The sequence below is a fragment of the Colias philodice genome, chromosome 21 (genome assembly GCF_061535455.1).
Source record: "Colias philodice isolate Cphi_HAF_F1 chromosome 21, ilColPhil1 Martin Lab GWU primary, whole genome shotgun sequence".
NCBI classification, from domain to species: domain Eukaryota; kingdom Metazoa; phylum Arthropoda; class Insecta; order Lepidoptera; family Pieridae; genus Colias; species Colias philodice.
The window spans coordinates 4,729,510-4,755,195 of record NC_143106.1 but is presented as its reverse complement, the minus strand read 5'-3'; the positions used below and the strand labels follow the sequence as shown (position 1 = coordinate 4,755,195).

At 31.8% G+C, this 25,686-nt stretch overlaps 4 protein-coding genes across 4 annotated transcripts; all 4 read left to right on the top strand.

Annotated features, from left to right (window-relative positions):
• Window positions 1-1,168: 1,168 nt before the first annotated feature.
• Window positions 1,169-3,875, top strand: LOC149478840 (fatty acid-binding protein 2-like). The gene is made up of 4 exons (XM_089709052.1): window positions 1,169-2,008; window positions 2,264-2,430; window positions 2,987-3,094; window positions 3,649-3,875. The coding sequence occupies exons 1-4, from the start codon at window positions 1,939-1,941 to the stop codon at window positions 3,700-3,702; spliced, it is 399 nt and encodes a 132-aa protein (XP_089565178.1). The 5' UTR covers window positions 1,169-1,938; the 3' UTR covers window positions 3,703-3,875.
• Window positions 3,876-5,153: 1,278 nt separating this feature from the next.
• LOC149478839 (fatty acid-binding protein 2-like) lies at window positions 5,154-14,066 on the top strand. The gene is made up of 4 exons (XM_089709128.1): window positions 5,154-5,274; window positions 5,431-5,597; window positions 5,909-6,016; window positions 13,871-14,066. Exons 1-4 carry the CDS (start codon window positions 5,205-5,207, stop codon window positions 13,925-13,927), a joined length of 402 nt encoding a protein of 133 aa, XP_089565254.1. The 5' UTR covers window positions 5,154-5,204; the 3' UTR covers window positions 13,928-14,066.
• Window positions 14,067-19,928: 5,862 nt separating this feature from the next.
• LOC149478838 (fatty acid-binding protein 2-like) lies at window positions 19,929-21,901 on the top strand. The gene is made up of 4 exons (XM_089709051.1): window positions 19,929-20,029; window positions 20,195-20,361; window positions 20,990-21,100; window positions 21,845-21,901. The coding sequence occupies exons 1-4, from the start codon at window positions 19,960-19,962 to the stop codon at window positions 21,899-21,901; spliced, it is 405 nt and encodes a 134-aa protein (XP_089565177.1). The 5' UTR covers window positions 19,929-19,959.
• Window positions 21,902-22,925: 1,024 nt separating this feature from the next.
• LOC149478837 (fatty acid-binding protein 2-like) lies at window positions 22,926-24,984 on the top strand. The gene is made up of 4 exons (XM_089709125.1): window positions 22,926-23,139; window positions 23,707-23,873; window positions 24,307-24,417; window positions 24,870-24,984. Exons 1-4 carry the CDS (start codon window positions 23,070-23,072, stop codon window positions 24,924-24,926), a joined length of 405 nt encoding a protein of 134 aa, XP_089565251.1. The 5' UTR covers window positions 22,926-23,069; the 3' UTR covers window positions 24,927-24,984.
• Window positions 24,985-25,686: the final 702 nt, after the last annotated feature.

Sequence of the window (25,686 nt, the reverse complement as noted above, 5' to 3'; positions counted from 1 at the left end):
ATATTGTTGAGCATAGCATGACGTGGTAATTTTTTGATTAAAATTGCATGATTGATATCATTTGATAAGACGCCACCTCATCAACTAATGATTAAAGTTTAACGAGTCACGTTATTTTTATCAATGTTGCATATACCTTCAAATTAAAAAAAAAAAAATAAATGAAGTAAAGTACCTACTATTTTTTTAAAGTTAGTTCATGCAGTTTTCTTTGTAAGCTACTACTACTTTTATAATTATTTATAAATCACATAATTAGTAGTACTTTATCAATACCGATAAGAAATCATTATCGTACAAACAATGTACATAAGATACACCAGACTAAATACACATGTATGAAAATCGTTTTTACATTCCAATTTCTTCATAAGTAACATGTTATTAATCTACACTAATATTATAAAGAGGAAAACTTTGTTTGTTTGTTTGTTTGATTGTAATGAATAGACTAACTACTGGGCCGATTTTGATGAAATTTGGCACAGATAATCTTTAGACCCTGAGAAAGATCATATTCTACCTTTTATTGCGAAATATGTGCCACGGGCGAAGCCGGGGTGGCCGCTAGTGGTCTATATTATCAGCAATATTAATTTATAAACACGCTTTTATTAACTTCACCTGTATGTTTGAATTTACCGTCTCGCTTAGATTCAATTTTAACCCTTTTTAAACGGACAGATTTAATTCAAACTTTGTAAACTTGTCAAGGATTGCTGACAATATAATCATTTCATAAGTTTATCTCAAGCATGTCGTTTAGTTTTTGAACTATATTTATTTATGTTAATATCATAATACTTCTTCATTATACTACGAGTAATTACCCTTACTCTTACCAATGTTGAAAAAACGTGGAAGTTTGTGGGAATGTGGATATGCATACCTAAGATGCATACGCTATTATAACAGTGGCTTCTTAACCCGAGTATAATAGAGTATAATATAACTAGCTTTCCGCCCGCGGCTTCGCCCGCTTTGTCTAAAACATAATAAATTATATACTAAAACCTTCCTCTATCTATTAAAAAAAAAAACACATGAAAATCCGTTGCGTAGTTTTAAAGATTTAAGCATACATAGGGACATAGGGACAGAGAAAGTGACTTTGTTTTATACTATGTAGTGATTTGTAATAACGGTATTACATATAATATATTTCTACAAACATTGGGCAAGCAGACTTGCAATACCTGTGTACAATTTAGTATGTCAGCTGTCCTTTTATTATACATGTAGAGTACTTGCACAATTGAATGTAATAAACCAAATATCCTGTTGTTATTTATCTATCCTAAGGGTGCGTTTAAATTTGATTTTTTTAACAATTCGTTTTTTATAAAAGTTACCTAATAAAAAAGTTTTAATTATTAAGCTTATTTGTAATAGGAACGTCCCATCCAGTTGCTATGGATATTTTTTAGGTTGTCTATCTTTTAACTGACCAAATAATGATTTTGTGACATTAATAAAGGCTGATATTCGTTATTTTTTACTTCAATCGAGAAATTAATTATGTAGGTGAGATTAGAAGGGAAATGAAAGGATAAAGGTTTAATAAGTAGGGTGAGATAATTTCATTAATAAACATCGATGTTTAAATACAATGTTTTTTATGGATTTTCGAAGTGTAAACAGAAAATTTTGGGAATTTTGCTAACATTTTTTCCCATCAGCAGCTTAAGTGTAAGATTTCTTAGAAACTGGATATAAATACCCAAAAAAATGATTAATAATTAATTACTAGATAGTAATTTGAAAAGAACATTCCACCAATTATTTTTGTCTTGATGCCGATAAGGATATTGAACTTCAAACATACCTTTATCAGAAAATGTTCGATGGACTAGCTAATATAAGAACGTGCAGTTATCGTATTGTCCAGTAATATCCATTCGTACCTTTACGATCTATTCTTTGCTTCTATAAATCAAAATGGCGTTCTACGGAAAGCTCTACACTTTGGAAAAAAATGAAAACTTCGACGGCTTTATGAAAAGCTTGAGTAAGTATTGGTTCAAATGAAAGCTATTTTTTATTTTGTTATCATTTTCGTTTTGCTGTTGATCAAAATCGTAAAAATGTATCAAACATTTGGTAGAAAATTTGAGTAGTGCCATAAATGATGTGCGAGTAATTGGACTTAATAATTTTTACAGAAATATTATATAACTTGTAATGTTATCATTTCTATGTATGCTAATAATACTAACTAATACTATGCATATACATATATATACTAATAATATTTTTTTTCTAGACCTCCCTCAAGAGCAAACAGATGCCTATATCAACTCAAAGCCTTCCCAAAAGATTGAAAAGGATGGTGACTATTACGTCATTACGACCAACTCTATAAGGGGAACTAGTGAAATCAAGTTCAAGGATGGTGTTGAATTTGACGAAGTGTTTTCTCCTGAAATTACTGTGAGTACACATGATTTAAATAATTGCTTAATTCTTAATATGTAATAGTTTTCTATCTTATATATAAAAATGAATCGCAAAATGTGTTGGTAAGCGCATAACTCGAGAACGGCTGAACCGATTTCGATAATTCTTTTTTTATTATATTCCTTGAAGTACGAGGATGGTTCTTATGTAGAGAAAACGTTAACATGTACCACGGGCGAAGCCGGGGCGGACCGCTAGTGTGTAATAATAGTCTTAATTCCAATCTATGTGTGACTGGATTCAGCTTTGTATTGAAGAATGTATGGGTTTGCAGATACGTCATTAGAGTCAGTACTAAAATAACATTTAATATTAAAATAATCACACTCAAAAGTAATTTCTTACTTATTGAAGTTATTATGTCCAGTATTCCTCTCATTTTAAACTACCTAGAATCTAGATACAATGCATTCTAATTTTTAGTTGAAACAGAGTTTTTCAAATCTTAATAATCTATTTCAATCTAACTTAATTAACTAACTGGACTTTATTTTAATAGTTACTAATAACAAAATAATAATTATTACAGACCAAGAACACAATAACTGTAGATGGCAACAAATTCACACAAGTCCAGTCCCTTGGTGACAAATCTGTTACATACGTCAGAGAATACTCGCCTGAACAACTAGTAGTCGTAAGTATTTATTTAAATAATATATTTAATAAATAAGCCATACTTTGTGAAGCGACTTTTCTCGTGAGTATAAAAAGAAAAACGCTCTCTTTAAGTTTCAACATAAACTTGGATGCATGATAGCGTTTTTAAAAAGATGATATTTTTATAGGTAGTAAGTTAACTTTACACAATTTAAGGATAGTTTAGGATAGTTGGAACAAAAGGTTCGTATAAAGTTTGTTGTTTGAAATTTTCTGAACGTACAGCGCTACATAAAAAGTACTGAGACAAATTCAATCATTTTTTTTCCATTGCAGCATATACATATTATTAATTGTTGGTTACAACCAAAACCTACTGAACTGATTCTATGGATAGATTTTAATTACAATATGCGGGATAGGAAAATGCTCGTAAAGTATTCGTTATTGTAAATGTTATAAACTCTAGCATTATCTATTGTGCATTTTGCAATTTATGCAGAAGTTTCAAATCTTAAACTAATGCTTTAACAGTTTTATAGGACAATAAATTCAAAAGCACTAAACTATTCTTCATTTGTTTCTTTACAGACTGTCACATCTAACTTCTGGGACGGTACAGCGAAAAGGTACTACGTCGCCTAGTAAAAGTAATTAATTTTCTTTATTAAGGTTACTGATAAGATTAAATGTTGTACATCGTATAATCAGGATTAGATCTCAATCAAGAACGAGAGAAATACAAATTATTTATTTAGGATAGAAATTAATACACATTAATTTCTACATACATTTTCGAAATAAAATTATTTTGAATACTTGAGGTTTTATTTTATCTTCCATCTATGTACATACATAATAAATATATAAATACATATTTAAGAATTTATAATATGGTAGATTTCCGTGTGTGGTTGCAAAAGTGCCCTGGCTACAAGATAAATATCAAAATTGACGTTACAGTGCTTTAGCATGGAATAAATTGTAGAGAAAACTCGAAATCCAATTAATTATTTGAAGAGAAAGGCTCATCTTTTGATATATTACTTTCTCAATGTATGAATTTTTTGAGCCTTTAGTGGAAATCAATAAAAAACGTGGCAATTTTCTGATTACAATAATTGCATGATTGTTATAACGACGACAGCTCAACTCTTTTGTCAACCTTAATTTTAGCTTAAATAATAATTTTAAAAAAAATATTTTTAAAAGTTGTAGATCTTTTGATTACATCCAACTGTACTGCTCACCTTTTTTTCAAAGGATTTGTAGTTTTTACAGAAATCAAGATACCCCTTAAGTTTTTACCTTTCAACTTCCCAAACTCAAATCACCCTTAATTCATTTTTCCTTTCTTTTTTGCTGTACCTCTTCCTATTATAAAAGGTTTCACACGATTATTTTGTGTTACAATCAATGTCAAGAAAATTATTAGGTTAATGAAAAAAAAATTGTTGATCAATGTCATTGACCAATTATTTATGTAATTGTATTTATGTCTCTTATCTTTTAAGCTTATTTAAAAGTTATTTATATGACATATAATAACATCTAACATTCATAACATTCAAATTTTGAGTTGATTCCTTATTATGATTTAATTAGGGCTTTAAAAAGACATATGAAAGTAAGTATAGTGCTGATTCTCTAAAATATAATTTTATATTAAATGACTAAGGAATAAGAATTAAGATTTGCAGTATGGTGATGCAGTTTGACCAATAGCACAAATTCCAATATATGATAACATATTGTAATGTACATACATTTCCATGTGTGGTGCCTGTTTATTGTTAATGTACTGATAATACGCATGAATGCAAAACATACAATGCTTTGGAAAAAGGATTGGGGCAAAACAATAAGTCAATAAATGTTGACAAAAACTGTATTTAAACTCAGCAGTTTAGAAGTGATTTTCTAGTATCAAAACCTATGTTGTGTTTAACACATAACATAATTATTATTATTTGAAGAAACCTCCCAATGCACTTGACTTTTAGTCGATAAGGGTTATGATCCTCAAAGACGCCTTTATCAGTAAATGATCGATAATAGGGTTGTAGCTAATATAAGAGCGTGTTGATATCTTATTGTTCAGTAATATTCATTCGTACCTTTCAATTCTTTGCTTCTAAAACATCAAAATGGCGTTCTACGGAAAGCTCTACTCTTTTGATAAGAACGAAAACTTCGATAGCTTTGTTGGTAGCTTGCGTAAGTATGACTTCAATTTTTCAACGTAAAAAAGAATATAAACATATTTACGTAGTGATTAAAATTATTTTGAATAACTCTTTGTTATTTTTGTATTGTAAATTAATTTGCTAGAGCTTTATTTATTTACTAATTCAAATAATTTGTTTCCTTTAGACCTACCTCAAGAGAAAGCAGATGCCTTCATCAACGCCAAACCTTCCCAAAAAATTGAAAAAGACGGAGACTTTTATATTATCACGACCTATAATGCAAACGGAACTACTGAAATGAAATTCAAAAATGGTGTTGAATTTGATGAAACTTTGCCACAGGAAGTGACCGTGAGTACACAAAGAAACATTTAAATTGTATTAATTAAAAAAACTGAAAGTAAGCAATTGCTAATTCGTAATTAGACTACATTTCATATTTTTTTGTGTTATTAAAAATAATGAAAGAAATATTATTATCCTCTTATTCTAAGAACCTACCTACATACTATGAACTTTTAATATCAACGTATTTAGAAAAAATATAAAGCTTTAGTTTCATTTGTATATTTTAATTCGTCTGTCAAATAATCTATTTGCGAATTTCGTACAAGGATTAACTGAATTAACGTACTTAATATTTTACATAATGATTGTTCCAGACCAAGAACATAATTACTGTAGATGGTAATAAATTCACCCAAGTCCAAAAGATTGGTGACAATACCATTACGATCGTCAGGGAATACACGCCTGAACAACTTGTAGTTGTAAGTATTTATAAAAAAAATATGTAATAATGTAACTGGGTATAAATATATGTAATAATGTAACTTTTCTGCTGTAAAATGGGTCAATGGATCAATTTTCATTTTATATAACAGTTATTACACAAACTTAAGGTGATTGCAACGATCTGTTCCCAGCCAATATCCCGCTAGATGGCGCTGAATTCTACATTTCTAGTTTATTTGAGTTTTTGCGTAATTGGAATAGTCATCAAACCTAGGAATAGTCATGGCGGTTACTGAATATTATATTTTATTGAAATATGTTATATCATTGCCTTAAAATCCACCCAATTCGGTAAAATTATGCGTTTTAACATCTGTCATTGCATACAGGGTCGTTTACACACACAGACGTATACAAAAATGATAAAGATTTAACTCTAGATGGCGTGAATGTAAAGCGCGTCACACACGGTGAAGATACTACCTATAATATTTTATCTAATCTAGTAATATTTTATATTACAGTATCTTAAGGTATCCGGTATCAGCGTTCTGACCATCATTTTTCTTTTTTCGCTGTAGAACCGCCATCCTGTTACAAATGACCCACAAAGGAGAATGACCACGGGTGGTATCGGTAAAATTTTAGTTGTGCCACGTATTCGTTATATTGTTAATTCCTATTTGTATTTATAATGATCATATGTATCAATATTAAGTCTTAATTAAACCGGATAAATTGAAATAATAGTAAAAGTAAAAGTTTTTCTTTTGAAACATGTATGAACTTTCGCATTAGTAGGAAGTAGGATTGTTATAAAAATAAAAGTTATATTTGTTGGCGTAAACTATTTTATTGTAATTTTGGGAAATAAATAATGTCAAAATTGATTACCTACAATAAAACGCAGTTTTATTTTATTACCTACATTACACTATTGTTTTTTTTTAATCAAAACATGTATTTGAAGTAGCAAATATGATATTATGCTGATCCAAGCATTTTCACTCAAAACTAATATCAGTAATGATTTGTAAAAGTAAATTATTTCAAAATACATTTCATAACCAACAAGTAAGAATAATTATTCATACAACAACAAATCAAAAACACTATTTACTATGGAAAAAAAACCAGGAAGGTGAAAAACATATTTACGATTTCGATGCACTCGACTTTTAGTAAAATAATAGGTAAAAATATTATTATGGTTTTGATCACAGACATATCTGTGGTTTTGATTTTAGCTACTAGTATCAGAAAGCTGCGTGTTCAATGCACGTCGGGGTCCCACAACTGTGGAGGAAGGAAGGTAGAATACCTCCATCGAATAAGTGAAGTTTCTCGACATACTCGATTTGCCGGCCGGCCTCAATGAAGATTGTCCGAAAGTTGTATATGTGCTCTGTAACGAAAAAATTTCGCTAGCGCGATTCAGAGTGAGGTGTCGTACAATATACCTAATGAAGTTTTTCATCTTTTTATTTTACTGCAAATACAAAATAAAAATTAAACAATGGTAATGTAAATTCTAAACAAACTACTACCAAAATACAATTAGAACAAAAATCATTTGACTTGTTTATTTCACCCAGAGGCCAGAGGCGGCTCGTGACAAAATTGTATACCTAGGTGTTCACTTGAAATAAAACAACGAAAATACAATAGCGTTCGGGATGATTTATTACAAAAAAATGAGCACCACATTTTATAAATGTCTATAACACTAAAAATTACAAAGTACAGGCTATTTCAAAACGAATTCAATGACTAGGTATCAATAATTAGTAAATCACCGAATTTGCATTCGCGAGCGTAGGTATCCATAGTGTTTGTCACTGACGGTCACTGACCTCTATAACTTATAGTTATAGAGGTCAGTGGTGTTTGTTGTGTAAACATGTATGTATTTGAGTAGTTAGTAGCATATTATATTCTGAATTTCTGATCCATGCCTATTCACTCAAAACTAATAACACTAATGATTTGTAACAGTAAATTATTTCAATAGGTAGGTATTTGAACATTTCCCAACAAGACGTAAGAATAATTATTCGTAGGTATACAAGATACAATAACAAATCTAATACACTATTTATTATTTTATTATTTACTAGCGGTCCGCCCCGGCTTCGCCCGTGGTACATGTTTACGTTTTCTCTCCATAAGAAGTAATAGCTAGAGAGCTAGCGCAAAGCTACCTGTATGTATTTGACCAGACCTGGATTTTTGTGTGTTGATTCCCCTATACCTACTATACATGAGATGAGGAGTCACTAAGCCCAGAGTGGTGGACGGGGCGCGCGCTTAGGTAAGACAGGTGGAAATTTTTGGCGAACTTTGAAACCATTTGACCACGTCTGCCATTTTGATATTTGAAAATAGATTATTATTACTATCGGAAAATAACAATGGCAGACCATTATCACGCGGATAACATTCTGGCAGACACTTATGAAAGTGCTGAAAAAAATACAATTTTGAAAGTATTTGACCAGATCTGCCATTATATATACATATATTTTATTTATTAGGGTCTTAAAAACTTATTTTCGAAACGGCAGACATTTTCATTGCGTACAGACTTCAGCAGACAACAAAACTTTACAGACTTCAGCAGTCAACAAGACTTAGCTTCTACATGGTCAGATGTATATATGTATTACGTTCCCTGACCTTACATCAATGATTTACTTTATTAATGTTTTTATGGTCATTTACATTTAATTTTGAAAACTATGGAATAAAATTTATAAATTTGATGATACAAAACTAAATATACATTTGTAAAGAATCTCAAATATAAAGTTGTGTTGCAAATAACAAATCATCATTTAAATATTTAGTTTATTTCTTTATTTAAGAAACAATTAACAATTACAAAACAACATAAAAAAACACGCATGCATTTATTGAAATGTTCATTCATCATCACTATCGTATGGCGTTGTGTGACTCGTCTTCATAATCCATTGAATCGGATTCTGTAAAAGTAAAACGTAAATTATATAATAAAAGAAATGAGTCATTATAAACTTACCTAGTAAGGCAATGCCTTTGATGTCGCACGATGCCGCCGCGCCGCCAGTGTAGGTACTTCTGCTGCTACATGAAGATATGCTAGGGTTGCAACAAATGGGAAATAAAACAATTGTAATTATTACTATTATGATGTAATCATTTATTCATATTATGTACATTCAAAACAATTGCTATTATTAAATCTGATGTAATTATTTTTTCATAAATATATAATTATTATTAATTATATAATATATTGCACTGTGAAATATTTACGTATCACTTTATTTTTGATGTTCTTAATTGTCTTTTATAAAATTTAAGTGACGCATTCGCATTGGGATCAACAATCCGATAAGAAAAGAATGGAGACAACATATACATAGCTTTGATTTCAATTCTACAGATACAAAATATACAATCTATCTAAAATGATACAACGGATGTTTCCTGCGTTTTCTCGTCAAAATACCGAAACAACGTAATTATTGTATAGTAGTTGGGCGTGAAAGTAAAAAAACAAATGAAAAGTGTTTTCCATATGATTATTTATTAAATTTACGCGATTAAGAATAATTTCAACGATACAATTTAGTAACCGAGAATTCAGAGGATTAAAGAAAATACCTGCCTGATCATTTTATCAAACTCTAAAAGAATTATGGTTATTTCGCATCACTCGGTTTATTAGTTTGGTAATAATTATTAAAGGTAGTTACAACCCTAGCCATTGAGTCGAACGGTAGGCAACACAATATCGACTTTGTGCGGGTACATATGGTACATTTCTTCTTGCTGTGAAGCGTAATTATTATTATTAAGATTTTTTAGGCTATTTTGAATCAGCTGTTCTAATTTAATTCTAGAAATTTATTAAAACGTGATTTTTTTAAAAGTATATTATGAGTTTATAAATACCTCAACCAATAGTTATTGTGTCCTATCCTCATTTCTTTATATCTTGGTAGTTAACTAAAGTGTTAAATTTACATAACCTCAACAACAACATTTACACTGCCACTGCACTAAAACTAAACTAACTAGCTCTCTAGCTATAAGAACCATCCTCGTACTTCAAGGGATATAATAAAAAAAGAATTATCGAAATCGGTTCAGCCGTTCTCGAGTTATGCGCTTACCAACACATTTTGCGATTCATTTTTATATATAAGAAGACTAGCGGTCCGCCCCGGCTTCGCCCGTGGTACATGTTTACGTTTTCTCTACATAAGAACCATCCTCGTACTTCAAGGAATATAATAAAAAAAGAATTATCGAAATCGGTTCAGCCGTTCTCGAGTTATGCGCTTACCAACACATTTTGCGATTCATTTATATATATATATACTAGCGGTCCGCCCCGGCTTCGCCCGTGGTACATAATATTTACGTTTTCTCTACATAAAAACCATCCTCGTACTTCAAGGAATATAATAAAAAAAGAATGATCGAAATCGGTTCAGCCGTTCTCGAGTTATGCGCTTACCAACACATTTTGCGATTCATTTTTATATATAAGATAAGATTATGTGAAAATAACCAGGAAGGTGAAAAACATATTTACGAAAACATAGTAACATAATATGGCTGTCGCTACAACAATTATATTTCAATTTTATCTTTTTATACCTAGTAGAACTGGCCGACGAATAAAAAAAATCGTATTAGAATAAATACAATAAATTACGGAACAAAAAAAGGATTGTAACTGAATTAGGTATGTTTGTTTCTGGGCGCACCGTTTTCGACGACGCGACGCGCGACGTAAGCGTATAGGTATAGGTACCTACTTTGCTAAAACAAACTAATAAAATTGTGTGTCTGTCTGAAAATTCGGAAAAGCATATTTTGCAAGTTTGTAATTACTTTGATAGTTTACCGATTTATAATAATTGTAATTGTAATTGTATAATATATAATTTGCAATGTGGTGAAATTTCATAAAAATCACGGGCCAATTTTTTGTTTTGAATCCCACCGAAAATATAATTGCGTTATTAGAATAATTAATTACTATACCTACCCACGATCAATTATTACAATATAGTCTCAAATGCATACTAGAGAAATATTGCAATTTGATTCAATTAAAATGCATAGCATACAAAAATAAATTCACAACACAAGAAATTCCGCGCGCAAATCATAGCGCGTGTCAATGAAATCAAGAATGTTTTATATCAAGCCGACGCGGACGACGACGCGACGCCGAACAAAAGTACCTACGACGGACGACCACGCTTCGAGTTGCCAAACAACATTCAGAGTAATAAATTGTTTACAAAAAAAACAAGTTTTCCATTTTTCTGTATGAGTAGACAGAACTTCAAAACGCCACCTGCTACGGTTTATATTATGAACGATTGTTATAAAAATAAAAGTTATATTTGTTGGTGTAAACTATTTTATTGATCAATAATTTTGGAATTTAAAATTGTCAACATTGATTACAATAAAACGCAGTTTTATTTTATTACACTATTGTTTTTTTTATCAAAACATGTATTTGAAGTACCATATAATATTATGCTGATCCAAGCATTTTCACTCAAAACTTATATCACTAATGATTTGTAAAAGTAAATTATTTCAATATACATTTCATAACCAACATGTAAGAATAATTATTATTATTCCTACCTACAACAACAAACCTAAAACACTATTTACTATGGGAAAATAACCAGGAAGGTGAAAAACATATTATTATTTACGATTTCGACGCACTCGACTTTTAGTAAAATATAGTAGGGAAACATAATATTATGGTTTTGATTTTTGCTACTAGTATAAGAAAACTGCGTGTTCAAACTACTTGTTTGTCTGTCTGAAAATTCGGAAGTACTTTGGTAGTTTACCGATTTATAATAATATTGTATACCTATATCGTTGTTTAAAAAATATTCAAACACAATAAAATATGATATATGTACTGATTTATCACTGGTTTCAGTGATGAACTGATGAGTCAATTATAGCCACTATACTTTCGTCATACGTGTGTATGATTGATGTGATTTGCAACGTGGTGATATTTCAGAAAAATCACGGGTCAAATTGTCCCACCGAAAATATAACTGCGTTATAAGAATAACTATACCTACGATAAATTATACATAATACAATATAGTCTCAAATGCATACTAGTGAAATATTTTATTTGAATCAATAAAATAAAAAAATAAATAAAAAATAATAATAATACAAAAATAAATTCACAACACAAGAAAATCCGCGCGCAAATCATAGCGCGTGACAATGAAATCAAGAACTTTCGAGCCGACGCGGACGACGAAGGAGCCTAACAAAAGTACCTACAATCATAGGCGGCTCGTGACAAAATTGTATGGCCGTGTTCACTTGAAATAAAACAACGAAAATAGGTACCTACAATAGCGTTAGCAGTACAAAAAAAATGAGCACCACATTATAAATGTCTATTTATACACTAAAAATTATAGAGTATTTCAAAACGAATTCAATTATTATTTAGCAATAATTAGAAAATCCCCGAATTTGCATTAGTGATCGTATTCATAGTGTTTGTCTACACTAATATTATAAAGAGGAAAACTTTGTTTGTTTGTTTGATTGTAAATTGTAATGAATAGGCTCATAAACTACTGGACATTTTACCAATGTTTGCAAGTTTGTGATTACTTTGATAGTTTACCGATTTATAATAATTGTATACTTATATCATTGTTTAAAAATATTCAAACACAATATGATATAGGTACTGATTTATCACTGGTTTCAGTGATGAACTGATGAGTCAATGTTAGCCACAATACTAATCACTTTCGTCATACATGTGTATGAACTATGATTGATGTGATTTGCAATGTGGTGACATTTCATAAAAATCACGGGCCAATTTTTTGTTTTGAATCCCACCGAAAATACATATATTACTAATTGCGTTATTAGAATAATTAATTACTATACCCACGATCAATTATTACAATTTACAATATAGTCTCAAATGCATACTAGAGAAACATTGCAATTTGAATCAATTAAAATGCATAGCATACAAAAATAAATTCACAACACAAGAAATTCCGCGCGCAAATCATAGCGCGTGTCAATGAAATCAAGAATGTAATTTTATATCAAGCCGACGAGCGACGACGCCGAACTAAAGTACCTACAGTACCATTTACCTTCAGTGTACAATACAGTTTACAGACCTACGACGGACGAACAATAATGAGTAATAAATAAAAAAAAACATAGTTTCTAAGGTCATTAGTTTTATTTTATTTTATTGTTATTTTCTTTGAACGATTGGAAATGAAATTACTCAATTTTTACACAGAACTTTGATTTATTAGAATTATGCTCATTATGCATAAGATAACGAACGCGAATGCACGACATCTAGCGCGTCAATGTCTAAACATCGCCTTTCGTTTAGACATTGACGCGCTAGATCTGTAATAAGTATATAGTCTATGCGCTAGATGTCGTGCTTTATGTCGTGTTTCGCTTGGCAAAAGTCACGCACACTACTGTAGAAGTGTCAAATTTTTCCGGTATTTTACTGTTGTTTTTCTAAGTAAATATTGTAAATTATTGATTAAAAAGGTCGAACGCGCACACATTTCATTATAGAGAAGTGATAAAATGATTAGTTTTAAAGAAATAGTGTCTGTGTTAAGTGTTTAGAGGTAATCAAAAATGTATGGAGGGACGGTCGGAACATCAACCTTAAAGAAAAATTCTCACCAAGCAGCAGCTAAATAAATTCTTTTTTATGTTTGTATTCTAAACTAGGACTCGTGGTTTGCATTGTATGAATTTACTGCACAACATTTTTACAGAAAAACATCATTTAAAAATTAATGCTCTTCTCGTTTTTACAGACAATAACTTCCAGTTTCTGGGATGGAGTCGCTAAGAGGTTTTACGTCGCCAAGTAAAATACATTTATTAAATTAATTGATTAATATTAAGATTTATTGAATTTTGTACATCGTGTTATTTGGATCCAATCTCAAAGAAGGACAAAACAAACTAAATTAATAGGTATTTATTTACTAAACAAATTTGTAAACATGTTTCCAAAATAAAACTTTTTTGATAATAATTGAGTTTTACTATTCATCTACTACTTATTCATTTTGCAAATTATAATATATTTAATAGGTATATAATATCTCAAAAAGAAATTGTGTAAAAATAGATATAACTTCCAGTTTTTAGCATCCAAGTCGTCGTCGACGGAGCATGCTCTGAATCTATGCCTATTAGCGCTGGTGTCCCACAAGGCTGTGTGTTGTCGCCTACGTTGTTCCTTCTGCATTTCAATGATATGTTGCGAATACGTAGCATTCATTGTTATGCGGACGACAGCACTGGTGACACGCATTATGCCGGCCAAGCAAAAACCTCTCTGGAACTAACAAACCAGCATCGAAACGAGCTTGTATCGAACATTGAGCATACACTCGAGGAAATTTCTGCGTGGGGCCAATCCAACCTTGTCGAGTTCAACCCAGGGAAGACACAGGTCTGTGCATTTACAACAAAGAAAAGTCCCTTTGTCGTACCACTTACCTTCCAGAACAGTCCCCTGACTATCAAACCAAGCATCAGCATTCTCGGCGTTGAGATTACGTCTGACGTGCAGTTCCGTGGATTCTTGGAGGACAAAGCCAAGATTGCTTCGAAGAAGTTAGGGGTGCTCGCCAGAGCGAGACGGTACTTCACACCCGCCCACCTATTGCAACTTTATAAAGCTCAAGTCCGGCCCCATATGGAGTACTGCTCGCACCTCTGGGCCGGAGCACCCCAATACCAGCTCCTACCACTAGACCGCGTTCAGCGTCGAGCAATCCGCATCATTGACGACACCGAGATTGCCAAATCGCTTGATGCTTTGTCGCTGCGGAGAGACGTCTCCTCTCTCTGTGTGTTTTACAAAATTTATAATGGGGAATGTTCTGAGGAACTCTTCGACTTGATTCCAGCCGCCGATTTCCACAACCGCACATCGCGTCACAAGCTAAAGTATCATCCTCACCATCTGGATGCATGGCGCTCTACCACAGTGCGATTCTCCCGTAATTTTTTGCCTAGAACAACATCGTTGTGGAACGAATTACCATCTGAGGTGTTTCCAAGCGTCTTTGACAAAGAAACCTTCAAAAAAAGGGCATACAAATTTCTTAAAGGCCGGCAACACATTCGCGGTGCCCCTGACAACGCGAATGCTTATGGGCGGCGGGCATCACTTTCCATCAGGTGACCCGCCTGCTCGCTTGCCCGCTTAAGTATAAAAAAAAAAAAAAAAAAAGTTTTGATTATTATGGATACGCCATGTAAAAACATAAAATGGTGCGACGCGTTTTATGAACGGGCACCTTTCTTAATCATCTAAGCCTATATAATACGATAAAAATATTAACGAAATAATATCATATCATATCGATATCTTAACAACCTATAAATATACAAGAAATTGACGATCCTGTAGGTGTGCCGAGTAATTATTTTCAATGCATTTTTCCTTAAAGAATGATAAAAAACCTTATCAAAAACCTCATAAAACTGCACTAAAGTTAGGTAGATAATACGAATATAACACCTCACTTTTTCTTATCAAAATTTAATTTATTGTTGTCAAAATTTAATATTGTATTACTTGATAATGTACTTACATAATTATGGAATTATTTTTGTTTACTATTAATATCTTTCTTATATATAAAATTCTCGTGTCACAATGTTAGTCTGCATACTCCTCCGAAACGGGTGGACCGATTCTCATGAAATTTTCTGTGCATATCGGGTAAGTCTGAGAATCGGCCAACATCTATTTTTCATATGTACCACGGGCGAAGCCGGGGCGGACCGCTAGTCTTATATATAAAATTCTCGTGTCACAATGTTAGTCTGCATACTCCTCCGAAACGGGTGGACCGATTCTCATGAAATTTTCTGTGCATATCGGGTAAGTCTGAGAATCGGCCAACATCTATTTTTCATATGTACCACGGGCGAAGCCGGGGCGGACCGCTAGTTAATATATATTATCGGATAACAATGTGATTTGATAAAAACAAAAGAGAATAAACAAGAAAACGAAAGATAAAAAAAATGCAATTTTCTCTATCAAAAATTGAGTAACTCAGCGTTTGCTATAACATACTCAGTACTGATCACAGACAGAATACACAGTAGCCTTAGCCTAGCGAGCCTAGCAATAAATATTAAGGAATCAATACGTCTATCAAAATCATACATATACGAGAACATATTACTTATATTATATGTCTAGACTAGATTTCCGCCCGCGGCTTCGCCCGCGTTTGCAAAGGAAAACCCGCATAGGTCCCGTTCCCGTGGGATTTCTGGGATAAAAACTATCCTATGTGTTAATCCAAGTTACGCTCTATATGTGTGCTAAATTTCATTGTGATCGGTTCAGTAGTTTTTACGTGAAAGAGTAACAAACATCCATACATCCATACATCCTTACAAACTTTCGCCTTTATAATATATATTAGATATTAGATATTACAAATAATTGAGTATAACATGCCTATAGGAATCTCTCGGAAGGAAAACTCTCAACGACCCCTCTTTACAAATAAAATTCAACTATGACATAAAAATTAATGAAATTGTGCATTCCTTGTGAACTTCTATTACTTTCCTACACAACTACTTATTTATTGGATGTAAATATTTTCCTTTCAACGTGAACAAAGTACAACATAAGAAATATTTGTCTGTTTTCTAATATGTAATTATAAGTTTCTCAACCTTATCAAATTTTAATCTTGTTACTTTGGAATTAATATAATATTATGAGTGATTAAATTAATACCATACAAAAGGCAATTTTTCCAGTAGTAATTTAATTTGTGACTCATTGTGCAATTTAGATAAGACATAGTGTAGTGTTCTTTTTTAAGATTTCTGTTCTGGGAAAAAAGATAGTCGTGTTTTATTTTTTTATATGTTCGTTTCTGTTAATAGACTAACATGAATCATATAAAATGAAAATAAGTTTAGGTGTTTAGTTGTACATTTTCTAGGTTAGTAAAACCCCTACATAGGTAGGTATACAATATACATAGTAATATATCTTTAATAGGTAATTAATGAAGTATGAGATTATGAGATTGAGATTTGTATGTTTTTTGTGATAGTCTGATAGATAACGTTCCAAGTCAACAAAGCTTCAGAAGAACTAAGAAATTGTATTTTGCTGCTGTTATATTGATATGTAATATCTGTTAGGTATTTATTGATAAAGTTTATGGGCATCATTTATTACAAAGATTGCAGTATCATGAAAGGCATGGTATCGATAAATTACATTGACTTCTTAATATAATAATAGCACAGATAATATAATACTATACTAGTAATAATAGTAAGCCAAGTGTTGTTGATATGAATAATATTGCCTAATGAATCTATAATTGAGAGAAGACTTCTTTTTATCTTCTTACTAGATGCTCCGCGCGGTTTCACCCCCGTGGCTCCACCCCCGTTGGTCGTAGCGTAATTATATATAGCCTATAATAGCCTTTCTCGATAAATGATTTATCTAATACTTACTGAAATAATTTTTCAAATCGGACCAGTAGTTCCCGAGATTAGCGCGTTCAAACAAACAAACTCTTCAGCTTTATAATATTAGTATAGATTTAAATGCATGGGGATGTTCACATTATCATATCGCGTCATTGTTAGAAATTTGAAGCGTTTAGCGTTCGAAGCGACACTATTAGTGACATATCACACTAGCGGATTGCGAGCGGTTTCAAAGCGGAGCGGGTGCGCAACGAATACGTTGCGGTTGCGCAGCGAATTCGTTGCGGACGCGTGGCAGATGCGCAACGTTTACGTCGCAGTCATGTACACTCATTAACAAAATGGAATCCGTGCTGGTTGTTACTTATAACTTGTGATAGTATAATAATTATGAGATCATTATTTTTTACGAGTTTCATAACATGTTAATGTTTAGGGTATTGTTTTATCTATTAAATCTTGGTCGAAATGCAATCAGATAACTTAATTGCTCATTAAGAAAGTTCATTAGTGAAATAAATGTTAAAGCTCCTTAACTAAAACAGGGCTATCTTATTATTAGATAAATAGCAGTGAATAGAAAATTTTATCAAGCAACCAGCAACTCACTATCACTTTGCTCATAATTAGGTTCACAAAATCTCTTTATAACATACGTTGCTATGGGAGAGATTATACTGGTCAGTCGTTACATACTTTTGGAATGTATGGTACATTCTAAAAGTCCTAGTAATTCAATTTTATAGCACCTTTTTTTAACAACTCCAGTTGTTATTACATCTTTAGTTAACTGTTAAGTAAGTGCATTTCCACAGTACGGTTAAAAAATTGAGTGCTACAGAAACGATGGAAATATTGAATGGAAGTTAGGCAAGGCGGAAGAGCTGGCTTTTGTGCGAGAGTATACAAAATGACGCGTCCGCAACGAATTCGCTGCGCAACCGCGGCGTGTTCGTTGCGCGCCCGCAACGTATTCGTTGCGCACCCGCTCCGCTTTGAAACCGCTCGCAATCCGCTAGTGTGATATGTCACTTAGTTCTTTACAAACACATTCCTCGCTACACATCCTCACACATTATTTATTTATTTATTTATTTATTTACATTTTTAATTAAAATATATTTTTAAGGTTACAAAGCAAATTTGATCCCACAGAAAATGCAATAAATTGTATAAAAATGAAAATATGCAAAAGCACCATTAAGTAATTTTTTTTAACATTGGAATATACATGTAATGCTAAGATTTTAAATGTTTATCACAATATTGGTGGAAAAGCACTCTTACTTGCGTCCATAACTATAACTCAATCGTCCCAACCTGAGGTAGCTGACCGAAGGTAAATGCCTACTAAGCAAAAACTATGACACATTGAAAATACGTAGAAATAAGAAAAGAATCAACAGAATTCAAAGTACATTTCCTAACTTGTCTTGTATGTCGTACAGAATATTGAAGGACGTTATTATTCAGGTCATTTCTGAGTTGATCCCATAATATGGTATCCGTTATGGAGATATTGAATTTTATAGATATTTCATAAAAATCTTTTTTCTTTTGGTTTTTCTATCATTTTTTTTCGATTGGAGCTACTAGGGCCCTTCAATATTCTGTACGACTTTCCCAGTAACCCTGTATAAATGAGTTCTTATCTATAAGTTTTATTTATGAACAATTTCAAATAATTTTGCATTTTCAGCATTATTGCACGCCTCATAAGCGAAGCGTTGAGGTGGGTACTACTGTCACTTCGCGCAAAACATCTGATTTGTCAAACTTAAAATGTCTTTATGTATCATACATTGCACTTGTAAGATAATACATACACACACATATTAAGAAAAAACACTATTTTTAACGTTCATGATATTTTTGATGTCATTTTTGTTATTTAAACTAGTTAAAAAACAGTTTAAAAAAGTTCTGTCTTGGACGTCCGTGTGTCTGTATGTGCGGATCCTTTTTCTTGTTAACACGATAGCGACCGAAATACTTTACTAATCGAGTCTTTTTTTTTCTCTTACGCTTGAGTATGCTCAGGAATAGAACCCTTTCATTTTTCAGGGTCTGATTCGATGTGGTTTAATTGTTATTAAATAAACAAAAATAATAATTAATAAATATTTATTAAAAAAAAATTATGAGGCGTGCACTTTTGGATTTTCCAAATTATTTGCAAATATAGCTTCTGTAAGGTGTGGTTCTATAATTGAAATACTGATAATTTTTACGGCCCTTAATTCTTATCTAACTTGTCTTCTTTAAAGAATTACTCCTAATTTAATTTATCTTCAATGATTAAAAAGAATGCGAGTCATCTTTTTCAATATAAGCCGAAGAATTTGCTTAAATTCTCAATTTATGTTTAGATTTATCAGTGAAATCCATTCTACTATCCTACAAAATGGCTTTCCTGGGCAAAGTGTACACGTTGGACAGAAATGAAAACTTGGAGGAATACATTAAGGCTCTGAGTAAGTATGATAATTCGATATGTCGTCAATTTACCTTATCCTTTTTTGTTTTTTTTGGCCCGTTGCGCAGGCTCGTGTCCCAGCAGTGGTTACAGTGGATTATACCTATATGTAACACATATTCTTCCGTTATAATCGCCGTCTAAATTTTCATAATATTTTCAGAATTACCAGAAGACAAAGCACAAAGCTTCTTAAACAGGAAGGATTCACAAAAACTGGACAAAGTTGGAGATGAATACGTTCTCACGCTAATCTACTCCAGTGGTCCTGTTGAAATTAAATTCAAGAGCGGTGTCGAGTTCGACGAACAAATCAGACCAACAATTACTGTGAGAGTTATTTAAATATTATAAAGATAATTGTAATTTGCAGCGGCTCACTCGCGTGGTACTCTGAAATGAAGCCTGTTTAAATTTTATACAGGTCCTATCGGCTGCTTTTGTATGAAATAGAACAACAACAGGTACAGATACTTATAGATTACTAGCGGTCCGCCCCGGCTTCGCCCGTGGTACATATGAAAAATAGATGTTGGCCGATTCTCAGACTTACCCGATATGCACAGAAAATTTCATGAGAATCGGTCCACCCGTTTCGGAGGAGTATGCAGACTAACATTGTGACACGAGAATTTTATATATAAGATAAGATAAGATATTCTGGATTAGTACATAGGCTTCTTTTACTCGCGTACCACGGGTTCCAGCTAGTTAATTATAATAAAAATAAATATTTTTTTTAATTAGTTTGGAAATGTACAAAATAGACGCCATGGTTACAATATCTTGGCATTGCTTTTCTGTGACAATGTGTACAATTTAGATACCTACCTACCTAACACTTGTAAAGATAGCTGTAATCGTTCATCGAATCACTGACCCACACTGACTATAATAAGAAACAAATACAACCAAAACCAAAAATTCAAACAAACAAACAATTATTTCTTTCTTTTAGGCCAGAAGCACATTCACGGTAGAAGGTAACACGGTTACTCACGTTCAAAAATTCGCCGATGGGAACATCATCACCTATGTAAGAGAATTCACACCGGAACAATTTGTTATGGTAAGTTATACAATAATAATATATAGATCGTCAAAGCTCCTACGGAATTCAATACCACGGATATTTTTACCGGTTATTCTCCATAGTAGATACTGCTTTCTGAATCGGTGGTAAATGTTAAAATATGTACTTAATGACGTTTCAAAAGTGCTTCTAGAAGAAGTCTAATTGAATAAATAAATGTTTGAGTTTGAGTTTGAGTTTGAGTAAGTTTTTCCAAATCGTTGGTAAATGGTAAAACTATGTTATGACGATTCAAAAGTAATAGTCCTGAAGAAGTCTAGAAGAGTTTGAGAATAGCCGGGTTCAGACAGACGCTATAGCTTCGCAAAGCAACTGCTGTGCGAAGCAATTACTCTAATTGAAATGAGTAAACAGAATACATACCAACATAATATTGAAACTAAAAGTTATGAATGACCTGGTTAAAACCATACATCGATAGGAAAATTATTTTCTTACATTCAATAGTTCCGCGGGGCTAGTTTGTTACCATTTTGACACCGCTTATAGACAACGACTACAATTAAAAAATTGAAAATTTTCTTATGCCTCCGTATCTTTTATAAACCCAAGATAAATAATAATTAATTACACGATACCTCTGAATGACTTAGCAAAATTGTAACTGAATAAGTAAATACGGATATGTCATCACGCGTGAATCATCTATTCTATAAGTATTATTAATAATAGATTCTGATTATGACTAATATTTTTATAGTTTTTTTTTATTCTTTACAGACTATCACAACAAACTTCTGGTCCGGTAGCTGTAAACAGATCTACGTCGCCCAATAAATACTTAGTTTTTTACAACAAACAAATTTATTTGTTGCTTTTAATAAAATATTTTTTTAAAAGCTTTTGTGTTTTATGTCATACTAGCGGTCCGCCCCGGCTTCGCCCGTGGTACATGTTTACGTTTTCTCTACATAAGAACCATCCTCGTACTTCAAGGAATATAATAAAAAAAGAATTATCGAAATCGGTTCAGCCGTTCTCGAGTTATGCGCTTACCAACACATTTTGCGATTCATTTTTATATATAAGATAATATATTCTCTAATTCTTCCCTTAAAACCATTAACTCATTTTGATACACTTAAAAATATGTATCTATGTGGGTTTTGGTATTGTTAGAACATATGAAATATTTTTCAAAAACATGAAATTAGGTTCGATTTTAATTGATACAAAATACCATCCCAATTATAATCTGTTAAAACAATAATTATTAGTGGAGCAATTGTATTAGTTCCCTTCAAATAATATATTTTCATTTAATTTCAATTTGCTTTTCAAAAACAGATTTCTGGACTGCAATTTTATCTTCCTTAGGTACTAGCTATTTCGACACTTAAAACTGAGAAATCCTTCAATAATAAATAAAATATACCGGAAATTTACTAAAACAAGAGTAAAGCACTCTTATTTGGGAAGTGAAATTTTGATAGTTATCGCTAAAACATATTAACAGCGTTTAGGGTGCTTTTCCACCAATAATGTGCGAGACAAATGTGTCGTGCGAGGATGTCTAGCTGTGCTGTGAAAATGTGTGGGGGTTTTTACGTGCGAGGAAAATGTGCGGTGCGAGAATGAGTTGAAATGTCTTCCATTACTCAAAATAATTATAGACCTAATAAACATACCTCGCACGCATTCCTCTCACACTTTCCTCGCACACATTCTTCGCACGAACACATTCCTCGCTACACATCATCGCACATTATTGGTGGAATAGCACCCTTACAATCGTATCATTGCAGATACTACCTATGATTTTGGATCTGTTTGTCATTATACTTCGATTACGGAAGTTATCTTGAGTCTAAAAGCGATAAAACAACAGATTACGATAACAGTTTTAAATATATACACAATTAGTTACTGAATGTGCATTTATAATAGTTTATGAGAGTGGAGTTAGACATTTTAGTTTCTAGTAAAATCTACTGATTAAACAACAATGGCGTTCGTTGGCAAATCCTATGTATTGGACAGAACGGAAAACTTTGATGAGTTCGTCAAAAGTCTGAGTAAGTATTTGTCTGCTTGTCTGTATGTTAACCACAAATACAAAGTATTATTTAATAGACATTTGTATTTGAAAGCTTTTCTAAATAATTCTATGGTGTTCCTGATTGAATTTAAGCCACGGTGGTCAATCTTGATTTTAGTTAGTGGGTTTATTTGAATACTGTTAACTCAATATTTTCTGGAACATTGCTCTATTTATTCCACCAGCACAGACTAATATCTATAATTATTCTATAAGTCTCTCAGAATCAGTGCTTTACTATATAATATTATTCTATAAGATACAGTTAAGCACTCATTGCATAATAATTATCCTCTTAATTTAATATTTAGAAGTTAGTTTATGTATCTTACCACCTATTATTTTATATTTAGTGCAAAATAGGCACGTAGGTGGTAATTTTTTTAAGTATTCTGCAACTTTTAGATGAGTGCAGTTTCTGTTTAAATAAAGTTCAATATAGGTACATTCTCAATCTATTTAAAAAGGGCCATTGTTGAACTGGATATGTTAGTAGCCTTAGTAATCATTTGTATTTTTATATTTACCTACTTATGTTTTTCAGAAATCCCAGATGACTTATCCGACTTGATTATTAAGGCCAAGACGAAACAAACATTAGAAAAAAACGGTGACGAGTACGTTCTTACTTCAGTTTATAATCAAAGGACTATGGTCTCTAAATTTAAAAATGGCGTCGAATTTGACGAAACAGTTGGGCCAAGGGGAAAGGTGCGTGAAATAGATATATAATACATCGATTATTTAAATATGTGAAGAGCAGATCAAATAAAAAATCGGCTGTTAAATTTATCTAAAATAGTAATAAAAATCAATTAGAGAAGGCATTAAATGATAACGTTTATGAAATCAAATACATAGTAACTGTGAGTCAGCTGTAGAAGAAAGATATATTATGTTGTTACAGTATTTTATAGGCTTTTTATGCTGTATAATTTCGTACTATGTAAATTACTTTTATGTATCTCATAGGTGGCTTTAGCCAACTTTCGCAATGTAAGTTGTTGTATTGAGCAATTAAGTGTAATTAAAATTGCCATTTTATGATCTTAATTCAAGATTTATGCAAACATGTAACGCTTAAGTGAAAAGATCTTTACCTTTTAACACACTTTTGTTCTGATTTGACGATGATTTTTTTCAGGCTAAAACAACTTTTACTGTAGAAGGTGACAAGGTCACACAAGTGCAAAAGTTTCCAGATGGTAACACCATTACATTAGTAAGAGAATATTATCCTGATAAAATTGAAGCGGTAAGTTTTAACAATTTTTATAAAAGGAGGGCTTTTAAATGCTTTTTTCTCAAATTTCAGTGACAGCGTAGTGGGCACTTGAAAATAATTGATGAAGTTGGTTCCTTTTTATTACTAAAGATATTCACCGTTAAAACTCTCCATAATATGATTTATCAGTCATTTCAATTATTAACTTTATTAATATTTTTGCTATGGATAAAGTATAGGACAAAATATAATATATTTTTTAGAAAAAATATAATATTGTATCTTTATATTATGTACATATCATCTGCATTTCTAAAGGCCCTCATTTTCAGACTATTTTTTGAATACCTACACAGACATACTGTTTTGACTTTACGTTAAAATAACATTTATTTTCACACATTTAGTATTTTTTTTTAATTAGTTAAATTGATAAATAAGTATTATGCCATGGATATTAATCAACCATTTTTATTTTACAGACAATCACCACCAACTTCTGGCCCGGCACCGCCAAGAGATTTTACGTCGCCGAATAAATTAATTTCACAACATACTCAAATTTTAAACTTTGAGTTAGTATATATTACTTAATAATTAAAATTTTATATACAAAAGCTTATTTTCTGTGTTTTATTTTGTTGTATCTATAATAATCAATAAAGGGCCTAAGATCGTACCTTGTGGAACACCAAAGTAGAAATTGAAAGATAAGTATTTCACGTTAAACTTGCCTACTAGCAGAGTTTCTATTCATTTTGAAGTTTCACATCTTTGTATCTTTCAAAACAAATTTTGTTTGAAAGATAAAAAAATTGCATAGATTTTACTTTTTGCCTCAATTTAAATTATTAGCCAATATTTTTTTTTTACACCAAAACTGTTATTGTTAATTACAAACATATTCCTCGCTACACATCCTCGCACATTATCTATACATACGTTTTTATTAGACAACAAGCTGCCATGCAGTAGGTACTCCAGCTACGATATTACACACCGATGAAAACAATTTCGGGGTTGTTGAAGCCCTGAAAACTTCTACCGTACATTTAAAAACTAATATCGAAAGTGTGGTATAGAATGCTCTTGATTAAAAACGTGTACCTATTATTGATGATAAAATAATTTCTGATAATGTCTGTCACTTTATTGTAAATAATCAAAATAAAAAAATAATAATTGCAAATGGGACATTTCACGCCAGGACTGCGATTTCGGTTATATTTTAGTAAAAAAATCGCATCAAAATCCGTTGCGTTGTTTTAATTCGAAATTCGAAATATGACGATAAAAAGG